The sequence below is a fragment of the Salvelinus fontinalis genome, chromosome 16 (genome assembly GCF_029448725.1).
Source record: "Salvelinus fontinalis isolate EN_2023a chromosome 16, ASM2944872v1, whole genome shotgun sequence".
Classification (NCBI taxonomy): Eukaryota; Metazoa; Chordata; class Actinopteri; order Salmoniformes; family Salmonidae; genus Salvelinus; species Salvelinus fontinalis.
The window spans coordinates 42,828,411-42,845,371 of NC_074680.1; the positions used below are offsets into that span (position 1 = coordinate 42,828,411).

The 16,961-nt window shown below is 45.8% G+C and overlaps 1 protein-coding gene across 1 annotated transcript in view; it reads right to left on the minus strand.

Annotated features, from left to right (window-relative positions):
* The window catches only part of LOC129813206 (neurexin-3a-like), a 789,442-nt gene that overhangs the window by 610,140 nt on the left and 162,341 nt on the right, over positions 1 to 16,961 (minus strand). Inside the window, exons 6-7 of the mRNA XM_055865477.1 lie at positions 8,563 to 8,864; positions 1,497 to 1,658 (exon numbers count right to left, since the gene is read on the minus strand). Of these exons, the coding sequence (XP_055721452.1) occupies positions 1,497 to 1,658; positions 8,563 to 8,864 (464 nt within the window). The remainder of the gene's footprint in view (positions 1 to 1,496; positions 1,659 to 8,562; positions 8,865 to 16,961) is intronic.

Here is a 16,961-nt window from a genome sequence, read left to right on the forward strand (position 1 = left end):
CTATGTGTGTCTTACTATGTGTGTCTTACTATGTGTGTCTTACTATGTGTGTGTTTCTGTGTGTCTTACTATGTGTGTGTTTCTGTGTGTCTTACTATGTGTGTGTTTCTGTGTGTCTTACTATGTGTGTGTTTCTGTGTGTCTTACTATGTGTGTGTTTCTGTGTGTCTTACTATGTGTGTGTGTGTGTGTTTATGTGTGTGTGTGTGTGTTTATGTGTGTGTGTGTTTCTGTGTGTGTGTTTCTGTGTGTTTCTCTGCGTGCGTCTGTTTCTCTGCGTGCGTCTGTTTCTCTGCGTGCGTCTGTTTCTCTGCGTGCGTCTGTTTCTCTGCGTGCGTCTGTTTCTCTGCGTGCGTCTGTTTCTCTGCGTGCGTCTGTTTCTCTGCGTGCGTCTGTTTCTCTGCGTGCGTCTGTTTCTCTGCGTGCGTCTGTTTCTCTGCGTGCGTCTGTTTCTCTGTGTGTGTCTGTTTCGGTGCGTCTGTTTCGGTGTTTCTGTTTCGGTGCGTCTGTTTCTGCGTGTCTGTTTCTGCGCGTGTGTTTCTGCGTGTGTGTTTCTGCGTGTGTGTTTCTGCGTGTGTGTTTCTGCGTGTGTGTTTCTGTGTGTGTGTTTCTGCGTGTGTGTTTCTGCGTGTGTGTTTCTGCGTGTGTGTTTCTGTGTGTGTGTTTCTGCGTGTGTGTTTCTGTGTGTGTGTTTGCTCAGAGGGCAACGGTGGCGCTGTTTAAAATGGGCTGAATGTCAGCATCTAATCAAAATAACTCGAAGCAAAACGGACTCAATGAAACAGACACTTTTTAAACGGTCTCTTTGCTTCCTATTATCACGTTGGACCCAGCTGCAAATTCAAACAATCACATCTCTTCACCCGAGCCTCTGCAACCAAGCCACTGCTAGATGTCCTCAGCCGCAAACAAATTATTTACCAACAATTAAAAAACTAAATGAAATACCCCTGCAACAGTTTGATGTCGGGGGTTTAACCACAGTGAATTTGATCAGACGTCTCCAAGAAGATCTGGAAAGATTGTGTCTCCCTCCTTCAAAACCAGATGGGCTTTATTGAATTCAGTCTTGATTTCACGAGACCCAGAGAGCATAATAAACATTGCAAAACGCTCTCTTTTTACAAGTAACCTTTTAGCGAACACACAGTGTAGCATAGTATCAGTCCCCAAACTTTCAACCTAAGCTTGAACCGTACCCCGCTGGACAAGGTAGTCCTGACCAGACGTTTTAGAAACACTGGTTTCTAAGAGATTCTGCTAAATTAATCAAACGGAAATGTAGAAATGGAAAGAAACTCAACCGTCTTGAGTCGACGGGCAACCAAACAATTTGATAATCATTGAAAAGGAAAAGGTGCAGCTCTTTGCTGAGCAGTAAAATATTTTTGGAATAACGAATTACGTTAAGCAGTAATATGTTTTAGTAATTGAGAGCGAGTGTTTGTGCTTTTTCCTTTCCAAATCTAAAACGTACATACGGCTAGCGGTCTCACCTCTTTGAGGCAGCCCATGAAGTTGTTGCTGACAGGAGATCCAGGCAAGTCAGCGGTACTGGGGCTTCCACCCACGTAGAAGAAGTCATCGGATCCCAGCATGGTGTAGTCCTCCTGGGTGTAGCCCGTGGTCGTCAGGATACCGTCAACCGATAACGTCACCTAGACAACGGGAAGAACCAGGAAGGGGAAAGTCCACTCATGACCATCTTGGGGTTGGTTAGGAATTGGCTAAGGTTCCTCTTTATGTACCAGGGACTAGGTTTGTCAGGGGTTTTAGTCTGGATATAGTCTCAGTTGTGAGAGTAATGTCTTCAGGTGTGTGGCCCAGTCTCAAAACCAGGACCGTGTCACTGGATTCCTCTCAAAACCAGGACCGTGTCACTGGATTCCTCTCAAAACCAGGACCGTGTCACTGGATTCCTCCCAGTCTCAAAACCAGGACCGTGTCACTGGATTCCTCCCAGTCCCAAAACCAGGACCGTGTCACTGGATTCCTCCCAGTCTCAAAACCAGGACCGTGTCACTGGATTCCTCCCAGTCTCAAAACCAGGACCGTGTCACTGGATTCCTCCCAGTCTCAAAACCAGGACCGTGTCACTGGATTCCTCCCAAAACCAGGACCGTGTCACTGGTTTCCTCCCAGTCTCAAAACCAGGACCGTGTCACTGGATTCCTCCCAGTCTCAAAACCAGGACCGTGTCACTGGATTCCTCCCAAAACCAGGACCGTGTCACTGGATTCCTCCCAGTCCCAAAACCAGGACCGTGTCACTGGATTCCTCATTGATTATGTCACGTACTTCAACTCTTAGGTTCAACAAGGTCAGGTAGAGAAAATATATCAACAGTATATTTTCTTTAACTTTGAATGCAGGTTAGAATATGTGATTTCTTAGGGGATTTGGAATTTGGTTAGGTTTGAATGGTGAGTAAGATGCCAACGACACCACGGACAAATTGATTGTGCTTGTTTTATTTTGAGTTCAACTGATAGGTGGTTTATTGAGACATTGACAAGCATAGGGATGTGCTGCTAATTCCACACATGAGGAGTATTACATATCATATCCATTTTGCAGTGAGATACTGTCTAAATACAAAATGAGTTGAGTGAATGGGGGTGCAAACACAAAGTGAGGCCCACCCCTCTAAGTTAGCTGGATGGAACATACCAAAGGCCAAGCACTACACACTCAGACCACACCAAAAGTCATGAGAGGGGGGGTGGGTTCAAGGCAGGTGTAGCGTCGCAATCACCACACTAACATGCAGTGCACGCAAATGACAGCTTGAATGGCAGGTGAGAGTTGGGTGTTAGGTAGGTTTTCAGGAAAGCAAAGGATGAGAATGGTGTGAGAATGGAGGGCGAAGGGGAGAGGTTTGGGCATGTCATGCGCCACTGTCTACTGGGAACAACTGTCAGACCTCCCATTGGTGACCTTGTGGGCTTTCCTTTCCTATTTTGTTGTAGTTGCAGTTGTGGAAAAGCTGCTGGCAGTTTGGTCAACAGTCATCAGCCAAAAGATAGGGAATGCATGGAGGCTTTAGTCAAACAGTATATCCCAAAAGAAAGACTAGATCTGGAGGGCTTTGGAAGAGAGGAAGAAGTAGAAAAGCAGGAGGAGAGGAGCTATTGTGAGAAACAGGAAGATGAGGGAGGGAGGGAGGGAGGGAGGGAGGGAGGGACAGGGGGAGAAAAATCAAATATAAAGATAGCCAAGAAACACCAAACACATTTCCAATTTTTTTGGAGAATGGTGTCTAGAATGAAGAATCATAAAAAAGGAAGAGGAGAAGGAAGAGGGGGAGGTAAGAGGGGGAAGGAAGAAATTGAGGGAATAAAGAGAGGGAGGTAAAAGGGGGAAGGAAGAAAGGGAGGGAATAAAGAGGGGGAGGTAAGAGGGGGAAGGAAGAAATTGAGGGAATAAAGAGAGGGAGGGAAGATGGGAAATAAAGAGTGGAGGGAAGAGGGGAAGGAAGAAAGGGAGGGAATAAAGGGGGGGTAAGAGGGGGAAGGAAGAAAGGGAGGGAATAAAGAGGGGGAGGTAAAAGGGGGAAGGAAGAAAGGGAGGGAATAAAGAGGGGGAGGTAAGAGGGGGAAGGAAGAAAGGGAGGGAATAAAGAGGGGGAGGTAAAAGGGGGAAGGAAGAAAGGGAGGGAATAAAGAGGGGGAGGTAAGAGGGGGAAGGAAGAAAGGGAGGGAATAAAGAGGGGGAGGTAAGAGGGGGAAGGAAGAAAGGGAGGGAATAAAGAGGGGGAGGTAAAAGGGGGAAGGAAGAAAGGGAGGGAATAAAGAGGGGGAGGTAAGAGGGGGAAGGAAGAAAGGGAGGAAATAAAGAGGGGGAGGTAAAAGGGGGAAGGAAGAAAGGGAGGGAATAAAGAGGGGGAGGTAAAAGGGGGAGGGAAGAAAGGGAGGGAATAAAGAGGGGGAGGTAAGAGGGGGAAGGAAGAAAGGGAGGGAATAAAGGGGGATGGAATAGGGGAGAGGAGGAGGGGGAAGGAAGGAAGGAGAACACAGAAAACCTCAAAGGAAAATAGGAATGATATATACCAGACTATGGAGTTTACCATAGCGTGTCCAATGCCTGATTGCTTTGAGGAAAAGGGGGGAAGAAATGAAAATAAATAGTGAACCAGAGGGGTTGTTAATTAATTAAAAAAACAAAATAAACAATATGAATGAAGAACGATGAAGCCTTTGGATTGGGTGTTGTTAGTACAATAGCTGGTTTGGCAACGGTCAGTAGGACAATGATTCATTCCATGAGTGGTTAGACGTCGTTTTCTACAAAATCTTGTCCCCAGGGAGATACGACAGAGAGAGTGATTGAGAAAGAGAAAGACTGGCTGACACTCTATGGACTATAACTCAATGTGTAAATCCAAACTATTCCATAGGTAGAGGGATGAACCTTAGTCATAGTAATATAAAAAAAAAAATCAAATTAAATGTCAAAAACAACATCTGACATTAACGTATGTTACAAAATATAGTCTAAATTTAAATTGTTACAAATTATAATCTAACTACACTGCTCAAAAAAATAAAGGGAACACTTAAACAACACAATGTAACTCCAAGTCAATCACACTTCTGTGAAATCAAACTGTCCACTTAGGAAGCAACACCGATTGACAATAAATTTCACATGCTGTTGTGCAAATGGAATAGACAAAAGGTGGAAATTATAGGCAATTAGCAAGACACCCCCCAAAACAGGAGTGATTCTGCAGGTGGTGACCACAGACCACTTCTCAGTTCCTATGCTTCCTGGCTGATGTTTTGGTCACTTTTGAATGCTGGCGGTGCTCTCACTCTAGTGGTAGCATGAGACGGAGTCTACAACCCACACAAGTGGGTCAGGTAGTGCAGTTCATCCAGGATGGCACATCAACGCGAACTGTGGCAAAAAGGTTTGCTGTGTCTGTCAGCGTAGTGTCCAGAGCATGCAGGCGCTACCAGGAGACAGGCCAGTACATCAGGAGACGTGGACGAGGCCGTAGGAGGGCAACAACCCAGCAGCAGGACCGCTACCTCCGCCTTTGTGCAAGGAGGTGCACTGCCAGCGCCCTGCAAAATGACCTCCAGCAGGCCACAAATGTGCATGTGTCAGCATATGGTCTCACAAGGGGTCTGAGGATCTCATCTCGGTACCTAATGGCAGTCAGGCTACCTCTGGCGAGCACATGGAGGGCTGTGCGGCCCCACAAAGAAATGCCACCCCACAACATGACTGACCCATCGCCAAACCGGTCATGCTGGAGGATGTTGCAGGCAGCAGAACGTTCTCCACGGCGTCTCCAGACTCTGTCACGTCTGTCACATGTGCTCATGTGCTCAGTGTGAACCTGCTTTCATCTGTGAAGAGCACAGGGCGCCAGTGGCGAATTTGCCAATCTTGGTGTTCTCTGGCAAATGCCAAACATCCTGCACAGTGTTGGGCTGTAAGCACAACCCCCACCTGTGGACGTCGGGCCCTCATACCACCCTCATGGAGTCTGTTTCTGACCGTTTGAGCAGACACATGCACATTTGTGGCCTGCTGGAGGTCATTTTGCAGGGCGCTGGCAGTGCACCTCCTTGCACAAAGGCGGAGGTATCGGTCCTGCTGCTGGGTTGTTGCCCTCCTACGGCCTCCTCCACGTCTCCTGATGTACTGGCCTGTCTCCTGGTAGCGCCTGCATGCTCTGGACACTACGCTGACAGACACAGCAAACCTTTTTGCCACAGTTCGCATTGATGTGCCATCCTGGATGAACTGCACTACCTGAGCCACTTGTGTGGGTTGTAGACTCCGTCTCTTGCTACCACTAGAGTGAGAGCACCGCCAGCATTCAAAAGTGACCAAAACATCAGCCATGAAGCATAGGAACTGAGAAGTGGTCTGTGGTCACCACCTGCAGAATCACTCCTGTTTTGGGGGGTGTCTTGCTAATTGCCTATAATTTCCACCTTTTGTCTATTCCATTTGCACAACAGCATGTGAAATTTATTGTCAATCAGTGTTGCTTCCTAAGTGGACAGTTTGTTTTCACAGAAGTGTGATTGACTTGGAGTTACATTGTGTTGTTTAAGTGTTCTCTTTATTTTTTTGAGCAGTGTACAAATTCCCTACATCTCATAGTTGAAATCCATTGTCCTAGTCTATCTTTGGCCCCCTCACCTAGAGCCAGAAACCTCCCTCCATCCACTCTCACTGAGGAGGGGAAAGGGAACAAGACCTAGACTATTAGCATATTTCAGAATGCGGATTTCTGGGCGATTTTACAGCTGAACTGAGATAAGTCGAGAGTAAACAGGAGCCTTTGTGGTTGACTGGAGCTTCCCTCTGCCAGCAGCCACGATCAGGGAGAGATAGAGAGAGAGAGAAGCAGTCTCCTGAACATATCAAATGTGTGATGGCTTCTGGGAGAGAGAGAGACAGAGACAGAGACAGAGACAGAGACAGAGACAGAGACAGAGACAGAGAGAGAGACAGAGAGACAGAGAGACAGAGAGAGAGAGAGAGAGAGACAGAGAGACAGAGAGACAGAGAGAGACAGAGAGAGACAGAGAGAGACAGAGAGAGACAGAGAGAGACAGAGAGAGACAGAGAGAGACAGAGAGAGACAGAGAGAGACAGAGAGAGACAGAGAGAGACAGAGAGAGACAGAGAATAGTGGGGGTTCTGCTCAAGGCAAACAGTGAGCCTTGATGGACAGAGGAAAAACAGACAGGAAAATGGTGCTCTTGGAATTCAGAAAACACGGGAAAGTAAGTCAAAGTAGGCATGAAATAAACATTGTTTTTACTACATAGTAAGTCATTGCGATTAAAAATATAGATTGTCTTAAGAAGAAGAAAACATAATCAAACAAACTGTAGGAATTCTTGTGGACTTTTCCAACTATGATCAACAAACTAAAAGAACAGGAGAATGTATGACGATCGATAAAAACTATTTAGGAACGGAACCCAATTAAGATTAAAAACTAAACATATACGGACGGGTCTTTCACCTAGTATCAGTTATCCTGCATATACTTTTACATATATATATAAATGTATACATAAATCTGTGTTTATATATGTGTTATACGTGTTAGCACCCTCCCTAGCCACAATTACCTGTCTCACCCTCCCTAGCCTCAATTTCCTGTCTCACCCTCCCTAGCCACAATTTCCTGTCTCACCCTCCATAGCCACAAATACCTGTCTCACCCTCCCTAGCCACAATTACCTGTCTCACCCTCCCTAGCCACAATTACCTGTCTCACCCTCCCTAGCCACTATTACCTGTCTCACCCTCCCTAGCCACAATTACCTGTCTCACCCTCCCTAGCCTCAATTTCCTGTCTCACCCTCCCTAGCCACAATTTCCTGTCTCACCCTCCCTAGCCACAAATACCTGTCTCACCCTCCCTAGCCACAATTACCTGTCTCACCCTCCCTAGCCACAATTACCTGTCTCACCCTCCCTAGCCACAATTACCTGTCTCACCCTCCCTAGCCACAATTTCCTGTCTCACCCTCCCTAGCCACAATTACCTGTCTCACCCTCCCTAGCCTCAATTACCTGTCTCACCCTCCCTAGCCTCAATTTCCTGTCTCACCCTCCCTAGCCTCAATTTCCTGTCTCACCCTCCCTAGCCTCAATTTCCTGTCTCACCCTCCCTAGCCACTATTACCTGTCTCACCCTCCCTAGCCACAATGTCCTGTCTCACCCTCCCTAGCCTCAATTTCCTGTCTCACCCTCCCTTGCCTCAATTTCCTGTCTCACCCTCCCTAGCCTCAATTTCCTGTCTCACCCTCCCTAGCCACTATTACTTGTCTCACCCTCCCTAGCCACTATTACCTGTCTCACCCTCCCTAGCCATTATTACCTGTCTCACCCTCCCTATTCTCAAGTTCCTGTCTCACACCCCCTAGCCACAATCTCCTGTCTCACCCTCCCTAGCCTCAATGTCCTGTCTCACCCTCCCTAGCCACAATTTCCTGTCTCACCCTCCCTAGCCAAAATGCCCTGTCTCACCCTCCATATCCACAATTTCCTGTCTCACCCGCCCTTGCCAAAATTTCCTGTCTCACGCTCCCTAGCCAAAATTACCTGTCTCACGCTCCCTAGACACAATTTCCTGTCTCACCCTCCCTAGCCACAATTTCCTGCCTCACCCTCCCTAGCCACTATTACCTGTCTCACCCTCCCTAGCCACAATTTCTTGTCTCACCCTCCCTAGCCATTATTACCTGTCTCACCCTCCCTAGCCATTATTACCTGTCTCACCCTCCCTAGCCAATATTACCTGTCTCACCCTCCCTAGCCAATATTACCTGTCTCACCCTCCCTAGCCAATATTACCTGTCTCACCCTCCCTATTCTCAAGTTCCTGTATCACACCCCCTAGCCTCAATTTCCTGTCTCACCCTCCTTAGCCTCAATGTCCTGTCTCACCCTCCCTAGCCACAATTTCCTGTCTCACCCTCCCTAGCCACAATTTCCTGTCTCACCCTCCCTAGCCAAAAGTTCCTATCTCACCCTCCCTAGCCACAATTACCTGTCTCACCCTCCCTAACCACTATTACCTGTCTGAGGTTGCGCATGACCTTGACGTCGTGCCAGGTATTGTCATTGAACTTCCCGTTGACAGGCTCCACGATGGCCTCGAAGGCCCCGGAGCCCAGGTTGATGACCAGGGACATGGCTCCGTCCTTCAGGGCCAGGTTGACGTAGTCAGCAGACTTCCCCGTGTGGAGGATCAGGCCATTGCGCTGCCACGTCTTGAAGGAGAGCGTGATCTCGTCGCTGGAGGACTGGATAGGGTTCTGGGACAGGTCGTAGCAGAAGTACTCAGAGCCGCGGAACGTGGCCACATTCTCCTCCCGCGCTGCAATGGAACAGAGAACAGGTGTTAGAACTCAACGATAATGATAAACCAAAGAGAAAAGGGAGGGGGAGGTTAGAACCTAATATAGAAAACACAACAGAGAAACTAGAGATGTTATTAATATGAAGACTCTCCAGATACCTAGGACATTTAAAGGTGTAGTCAAGACACAATAAAAGCAACCCCAGCATACACTTAGTCAGGCAAAATGAGTGAAACAGACTCCAATAATACTGAGAAGATACAGGATAGACTGAGTTTCATTGCAGCGTGACAATCAAATATAACATTTAGAGACAGGGAGTGTCAGGCAAAGCTATCGTCAAACATTATCAGAAAGCTAATTTTGCATCTGGAATTGGTATTTCCTGTGAAATGGCAGGATTGTGATAAAGGGTTATGCTTTAAATTCGATTGGAGATAAAGAGGGCACGAGAGAGGGAGAGAGAGAGAAGGAGCGAGAGAGAAAGAGAGAAGGAGCGAGAGAGAGAGAGAGAGAGAGAGAGAGAAGGAGCGGGAGTTGAGGGAGCATCAAGGAGATGAACATTGTTGAGCACTTTCGGGCCTTAGCGAAAGAGAGCGAGAGGGGACAGAGAGATGAGACAAAAGAAGAGAGTGAATGGCAAGTGAGTAAGAGAGGGAGGGAGGGAGGGAGGGAGGGAGGGAGGGAGGGAGGGAGGGAAAGAGTGCCGTCTGGAGCACTTATCTGTGAGATCATCTCCAATTAGCTCTCTGTCTGCAAAGTGGAGTGATGCTGGGGAGTGTGTGGGTTTAGCCATGGCCAGGCGGAATATATCAGAGCCAGCCAGCCAGCGCTAGCCGCTCCGCTCCCTCTCTGGCTCTGGGCTACAACATGTTCTCTGCATACTCAATAAGGCCCTGGTCGACTGGAAATGGCTTCCGTCTTTGATCCTCTGAATAAAGCGGCTACAGAGTCTTCAGGCCTCATTTCCTCAAAAGGAATCCATTCCAGAGTGAAAATGGCACTTGGCTAGAATGTGTGCCTCAGGCCCAGGTCCAGTGGTGATAGGACAAAATGAGCGGAGTGTAATTTGACCCATAGAATTACATACAGAATTTCTATGATTTGACATCACAATAGGTCAACTGTCAGGTGGAGCCTGGGTGAACATAAACATTTGCCATAAGATAATAAATTATATTAATCTGACCTGCCTGGGTCAAAAACACGTGTCAAATAGTGATTGAGCTTGGAGTTTTGAGACTATTCCAGTTCTAGTGTATTGGAAAAACTACATTCAAGTGCAGCTCAAAAATATTGGAAGAATATATATATATAAAGTCAGCAAAAAAAGAAATGTCCTCTCACTGTCAACTGCGTTTATTTTCAGCAAAATTAACATGTGTAAATATTTGTATGAACATAACAAGATTCAACAACTGAGTCATAAACTGAACAAGTTCCATAGACGTGTGACTAACAGAAATGGAATAATGTGTCCCTGAACAAAGGGGGTGTCAAAATCAATAGTTACAGTCAGTATCTGGTGTAGCCACCAGCTGCATTAAGTACTGCAGTGCATCTCCTCCTCATGGACTGCACCAGATTTGCCAATTCTTGCTGTGAGATATTACCCAACACTTCCAGCATGGCCCTAGCGCTCACCCTCTGATCCAACAGGTCCCAGATGTGCTCAATGGGATTGAGATCCGGGCTTTTCGCTGGCCATGGCAGAACACTGACATACCTGTCTTTCAGGAAATCACGCACAGAACGAGCAGTATGGCTGGTGGTATTGTCAACCTGGAAGGTCATGTCAGGATGAGCCTGCAGGAAGGCAACCACATGAGGGAGGAGGATGTCTTCCCTGTAACGCACAGTATTAAGTTTGCCTGCAATGACAACAAACTCAGTCTGATGATGCTGTGACACACCGCCCCAGACCATGACGGACCCTCCACCTCCAAATCGATCTCGCTCCAGAGTACAGGACTCGGTGTAACGCTCATTCCTTCAACGTTAAACGCAAATCCGACCATCACCCCTGGAGAGACAAAACCTCAACTCATCAGTGAAGAGCACTTTTTGCCAGTCCTGTCTGGTCCAGCAATGGTGGGTTTGTGCCCATAGGCGACGTTGTTGCCAGTGATGTCTGGTGAGGACCTGCCTTACAACAGGCCTACAAGCCCTCAGTCCAGCCTCTCTCAGCCTATTGCGGACAGTCTGAGCACTGTTTGAGGGATTGTGCGTTCCTGGTGTTACTCGGGAAGTTGTTGTTGTCATCCTGTACCTGTCCCGCAGGTGGTGTGTTGTCCGCATGTACTGATCCTGTGCAGGTGTTGTTACACGTGGTCTGCCACTCATTTGGCATTCTCTCAACCAGCTTCATGTGGTAGTCACCTGGAATGCATTTCAATTAACAGGTGTGCCTTGTTAAAAGTTAATATGTGGAATTTCTTTCCTTCTTAATGCATTTGAGCCAATCAGATGTGTTGTGACGAGGTAGGGGTGGTATACAGAAGATAGCCCTATTTGGTAAAAGACCAAGTCCATATTATGGCAAGAACAGCTCAAATAAGCAAAAAGAAATGACAGTCCATCATTACTTTAAGACATGAAGTCAATACAGAACTTTTAAAGTTTCTTCAAAAACCATAAATCGATGATGTTGCTTCAATATGTCCACAGAATAGTCCTACCTCATGATGCATCTATTTTGTGAAGTGAACCAGTCCCTCCTGCAGCAAGGCACCCCCACAACATGATGCTGCCACCCCCGTGCTTCACGGTTGGGATGGTGTTCTTAGGTTTGCAATTTTCCCACTTTTTCCTCCAAACATAACGATGGTCATTATGGCCAAACAGTTCTATTTTTGTTTCATCAGACAAGAGGACATTTCTCCAAAAAGTACGATCTTTATCCCCATGTGCAGTTGCAAACCGTAGTCTGGCTTTTTTATGGCAGTTTTGGGCCAGTGGCTTCTTCCTTGCTGAGCGACCTTTCAGGTTATGTCGATATAGCGCTCTTTTTTACTGTGGATATAGATATACTTTTGTACCTGTTTCCTCCAGCATCTTCACAAGGTCCTTTGCTGTTGTTCTGGGATTGATTTGCACTTTTCGCACCAAAGTACGTTCATCTCTAGGAGACAGAACGCGTCTCCTTCCTGAGTGGTATGACAGCTGCGTGGTCCCATGGTGTTTAAACTTGCGTACTATTGTTTGATCAGATGAATGTGGTACCTTCAGGCATTTGGACATTTCTCCTAAGGATGAACCAAACTTATGGAGGTCCACAACTGTTTTTCTGTGGTCTTGGCTGATTTCTTTAGATTTTCCCATGATGTCAAGCAAAGAGGCACTGAGTTTGAAGCTGGGCCTTGAAATAGATCCACGGGTACACCTCCAACTGACTCAAATGATGTCAATTAGCCTATCAGAAGCTTCTAAAGCCATGACATAATTTTCAGTGATTTTCCAAGATGTTTAAAGGCACAGTCAACTTTGTGTATGTAAACTTCTGACCCACTGGAATTGTGATACAGTGAATTATAAGTGAAATAATCTGTCTGTAAACAATTGTTGGAAAAATTACTTGTAACGCACAAAGTAGATGTCCTAACCGACTTGCAAAAACTATAGTTTGTAAACTTCCGACATCTACTATATATATACTTCCAATATACTTGAGCTGCACTCTAATGTAGTTTTTCCAGTACAATAAAATTGGAATAGTTAAATCACTATATGACATGTGTTTTTGACCCAGGCAAGTCAGATGAATGTAATTTATTATCTTATTGCAAATGTTTATGTTCACCCAGGCTCCACCTGACAGTTGACCTATTGTGAGGTCAAATCATAGAAATCCTGTATGTAATTCTATGGGTCAAATTACCCTCGGCTCATTCTTGTCCTATCAGCACTGGACTTGGGCCTGAGGCACACATTCCAGCCAAGTGCCATTTTCACTGTGGAATGGATTCCTTTTGAGGAAATGAGGCCTGAAGACTCTGTAGCCGCTTTATTTAGACGATCAAAGACGGAAGCCATTTCCAGAGAAAACCAGGACATGTTTTAGCATTACTTCAGTTGTTAAACAGCAGCAAACTATTTCACTACTTACAGTACATGACCTCACAGAGTAAATAGACCATTGTGTTGGACATGGCACTTTGGCACACAGCCTTGGCACCAAATAATAAACAACACGCAACATTAAATCCTCTAGGCTAAATCCATTATCTTGTGATGGAGAAAGTGCACGCTAGAGTACTGAGAAGAAAAGCCTACCAGCGACACAACAGTTTTCACCTGCATTTAGACAAATAGACTCCCATGAAGACACTTCAGTTAGCGGCAGTTTGTTGAAAGCTATTATATCAATGGTCCACCTAACTAAGCAAATCACAAGCTGTTTATCCAAACAGACACGACCCACAATGCAGAAACAAAAATGCCCCCTCCCCCCCGCCAGACATCTTATCTCTGGGTCGGAAGGGAAACCTGACATCAAAGACACCCCTGCACCTCCTAATAACGCCTCCCCTCATAGGCTCCTGTGATCAAAATATTAATTAACCTTTTGCCAATAGGTGGCGCAATTAGCATTTTTTATTTCTGGGTGTCACCAAATTAAACTGCCTCGTGCTCAATTCTTGATCTTACAATATGCATATTATTAATTCTATTGGATAGAAAACACTTTCTAGTTTCTATAGCCGTTGGAATTTTGTCTGTGGGTGACCCAGAACTCTTTCTACAGCGAAATCCATGACAGGTACTGCGATGGTCTGAGAGCGAAGCTCTGATTTCAGATCAGTTTTGGAAGTCTCTGTATATCCTATGGAACGACATGAACTGCACCCGCCTTCCCCTGGATGTCAGTAACCAATGAGAAGTGGAATGGGCTTTCTGCGTAGCTCTCAGAGGTTATAAAAGGCGAAGGAGTGAAGGTAGCCCCCCTTTCGACTCATGCCATTACGCAGAAGAGGACCTCGGGACGCCATTTTCAGAGGCTCGGTTATCAACGTGAAATGTATCTGTCTGTAATTTAATTCGATATAGGAGTTAGAAACATCATAACGTAGTTAATCTGAACCGTTTTATAGCAATTTAGATCCTTTTAGTGCGATTTTGAGGCATTGCTTTGTTATGCACTTTCAAGCACCGGGCACGTTTTGGGGTCCCGGTCGAACGTTAGTGGTCATTTCGACGGACAGAGGACATCTTTCGACCAAAAGAAGATTAGATCCAAGAAACGATGCATTGCCCAAGAATCTGATGGAAAATCACCTCATAGTAAGTAATATTTAATATGATAAATCGTTGTTCTGTCGAAATATTGTAAACGCATAATCCGCCATTTTGTTTGCTATAGCTTCGCTTGGTGAACCCTGTATTGCACAGTAAGGATAATTTTAGAAATGTAAATCAGCGATTGCATTAAGAACTAATTTGTCTTTCGATTCCTGTCAACCCTGTATTTTTTAGTCAAGTATATGATTAGCTTTCGATTAAACTAGATCACTATGAAAGATGGCGTCCGACATGTTCAGGCTTGATTTGCTACTATTTTCATTGTATAACCACGTTTTTTTATGGCTAAATATGCACATTTTCGAACAAACAATATATGTATGTTGTAATGTGATGTTACAGGAGTGTCATCTGAAGAATTCTGAAAAGGTTAGTGAAAAAATGTATATCTTTTGGCGATGATAACGATATCGCTCCCTTTGGCTTGAATTCATGCTGGGGTGACGTTTGCACATGTGGTATGCTAACTTATCGATTTATTGTGTTTTCGCTGTAAAACGCTTAGAAAATCTGAAATGTTGTCTGAAATCACAAGATCTGTGTCTTTCCATTGCTGTGCTTTGTCTATTTTTATGAAATGTTTTATGATGAGTAAATTGGTCATACACGTTGCTCTCTATAGTAATTCTAGTCGCTTTGGTGAGATTTGTGTTGGTGGCTGCAATGGCAAACTATGATTTATACCTGAAATATGCACATTTTTCTAACAAAACCTATCCTATACCATAAATATGTTATTAGACTGTCATCTGATGAGCTTTTTTCTTGGTTAGTGGCTATCAATATCTTAGTTTAGCCGAATTGGTGATAGCTACTGGTGTTGAGAAAAAATGGTGGACAAAGAAAAAGGGTGTCTTTTGCTAACATGGTTAGCTAATAGATTTACATATTTTGTCTTCCCTGTAAAACATTTTAAAAATCTGAAATGGTGACTTGATTCACAAGATCTGTATCTTTCATTAGGTGTCTTGGACTTGTGATTTAATGATATTTAGATGCTACTATTTAAATGTGACGCTATGCTAGCGATGCTAATCAGTGTGGGGGGGGGGGGATCCCGGATCCGGGTTTCAGAGGCAGTAAAAGTTATGGCAAGTTGTCACGGCCTGATCTGTTTCACCTGTCTTTGTGATCGTCTCCACCCCCCTCCCGGTGTCACCCATCTTCCCCTTTAACCAATGTGTATTTATACCTGTGTTTTCTGTCTGTCTGTTGCCAGTTAGTCTTGTTTGTTCAAGCCTACCAGTGGTTTGTGTTTCAACGCCTGCTTTTTCCAGTTTCTCTTTTCTCGTCCTCCTGGTTTTTGACCCTTGCCTGTCCTGACCCTGTACCAGCCCGCCTGACCTCTCTGCCTGACAATGAGCCTGCCTGCCAGCAAGTACCTTGGCCTCTACTCTGGATTATCGACCACTGCCATTTGCCTGCCCCGTTACAATAAACATTGCTATTTCACACAGTCTGCACTTGGGTCTTACCTTGGTATCTGTTACAAGTGTTGTTTTAACTAAAGACCCAGCCAGGCCAGCGAGTCGCACCAGATGTTAGAGCTCATCCATTACCTCCACGCTCCACAATACTTAATGAGCACGGCAGAGGAAGGGTACCCACCCTGAGCTAAGCGACTGTCTTCACAACTGAGTGGGAGGGAAGGAACAGGTAGAGAGGAGAGACAGCTTGGGAAACGCCCACTGAGGGAGATACAGTCTGGGGTTATGTAGAGGGAGGTGAGATATAGTCTGGGGTTATGTAGAGGGAGGTGAGATATAGTCTGGGGTTATGTAGAGGGAGGTGAGATACAGTCTGGGGTTATGTAGAGGGAGGTGAGATACAGTCTGGGGTTATGTAGAGGGAGGTGAGATACAGTCTGGGGTTATGTAGAGGGAGGTGAGATATAGTCTGGGGTTATGTAGAGGGAGGTGAGATACAGTCTGGGGTTATGTAGAGGGAGGTGAGATATAGTCTGGGGTTATGTAGAAGGAGGTGAGATACAGTCTGGGGTTATGTAGAGGGAGGTGAGATACAGTCTGGGGTTATGTAGAGGGAGGTGAGATATAGTCTGGGGTTATGTAGAGGGAGGGAGGTGAGATACAGTCTGGGGTTATGTAGAGGGAGGTGAGATATAGTCTGGGGTTATGTAGAGGGAGGTGAGATACAGTCTGGGGTTATGTAGAGGGAGGTGAGATATAGTCTGGGGTTATGTAGAAGGAGGTGAGATACAGTCTGGGGTTATGTAGAGGGAGGTGAGATACAGTCTGGGGTTATGTAGAGGGAGGTGAGATATAGTCTGGGGTTATGTAGAGGGAGGGAGGTGAGATACAGTCTGGGGTTATGTAGAGGGAGGTGAGATACAGTCTGGGGTTATGTAGAGGGAGGTGAGATACAGTCTGGGGTTATGTAGAGGGAGGTGAGATATAGTCTGGGGTTATGTAGAGGGAGGGAGGTGAGATACAGTCTGGGGTTATGTAGAGGGAGGGAGGTGAGATACAGTCTGGGATTATGTAGAGGGAGGTGAGATACAGTCTGGGGTTATGTAGAGGGAGGTGAGATACAGTCTGGGGTTATGTAGAAGGAGGTGAGATACAGTCTGGGGTTATGTAGAGGGAGGTGAGATACAGTCTGGGGTTATGTAGAGGGAGGGAGGTGAGATACAGTCTGGGGTTATGTAGAGGGAGGTGAGATACAGTCTGTGGTTATGTAGAGGGATGGAGGTGAGATACAGTCTGGGATTATGTAGAGGGAGGTGAGATACAGTCTGGGGTTATGTAGAGGGAGGTGAGATACAGTCTGGGGTTATGTAGAGGGAGGTGAGATACAGT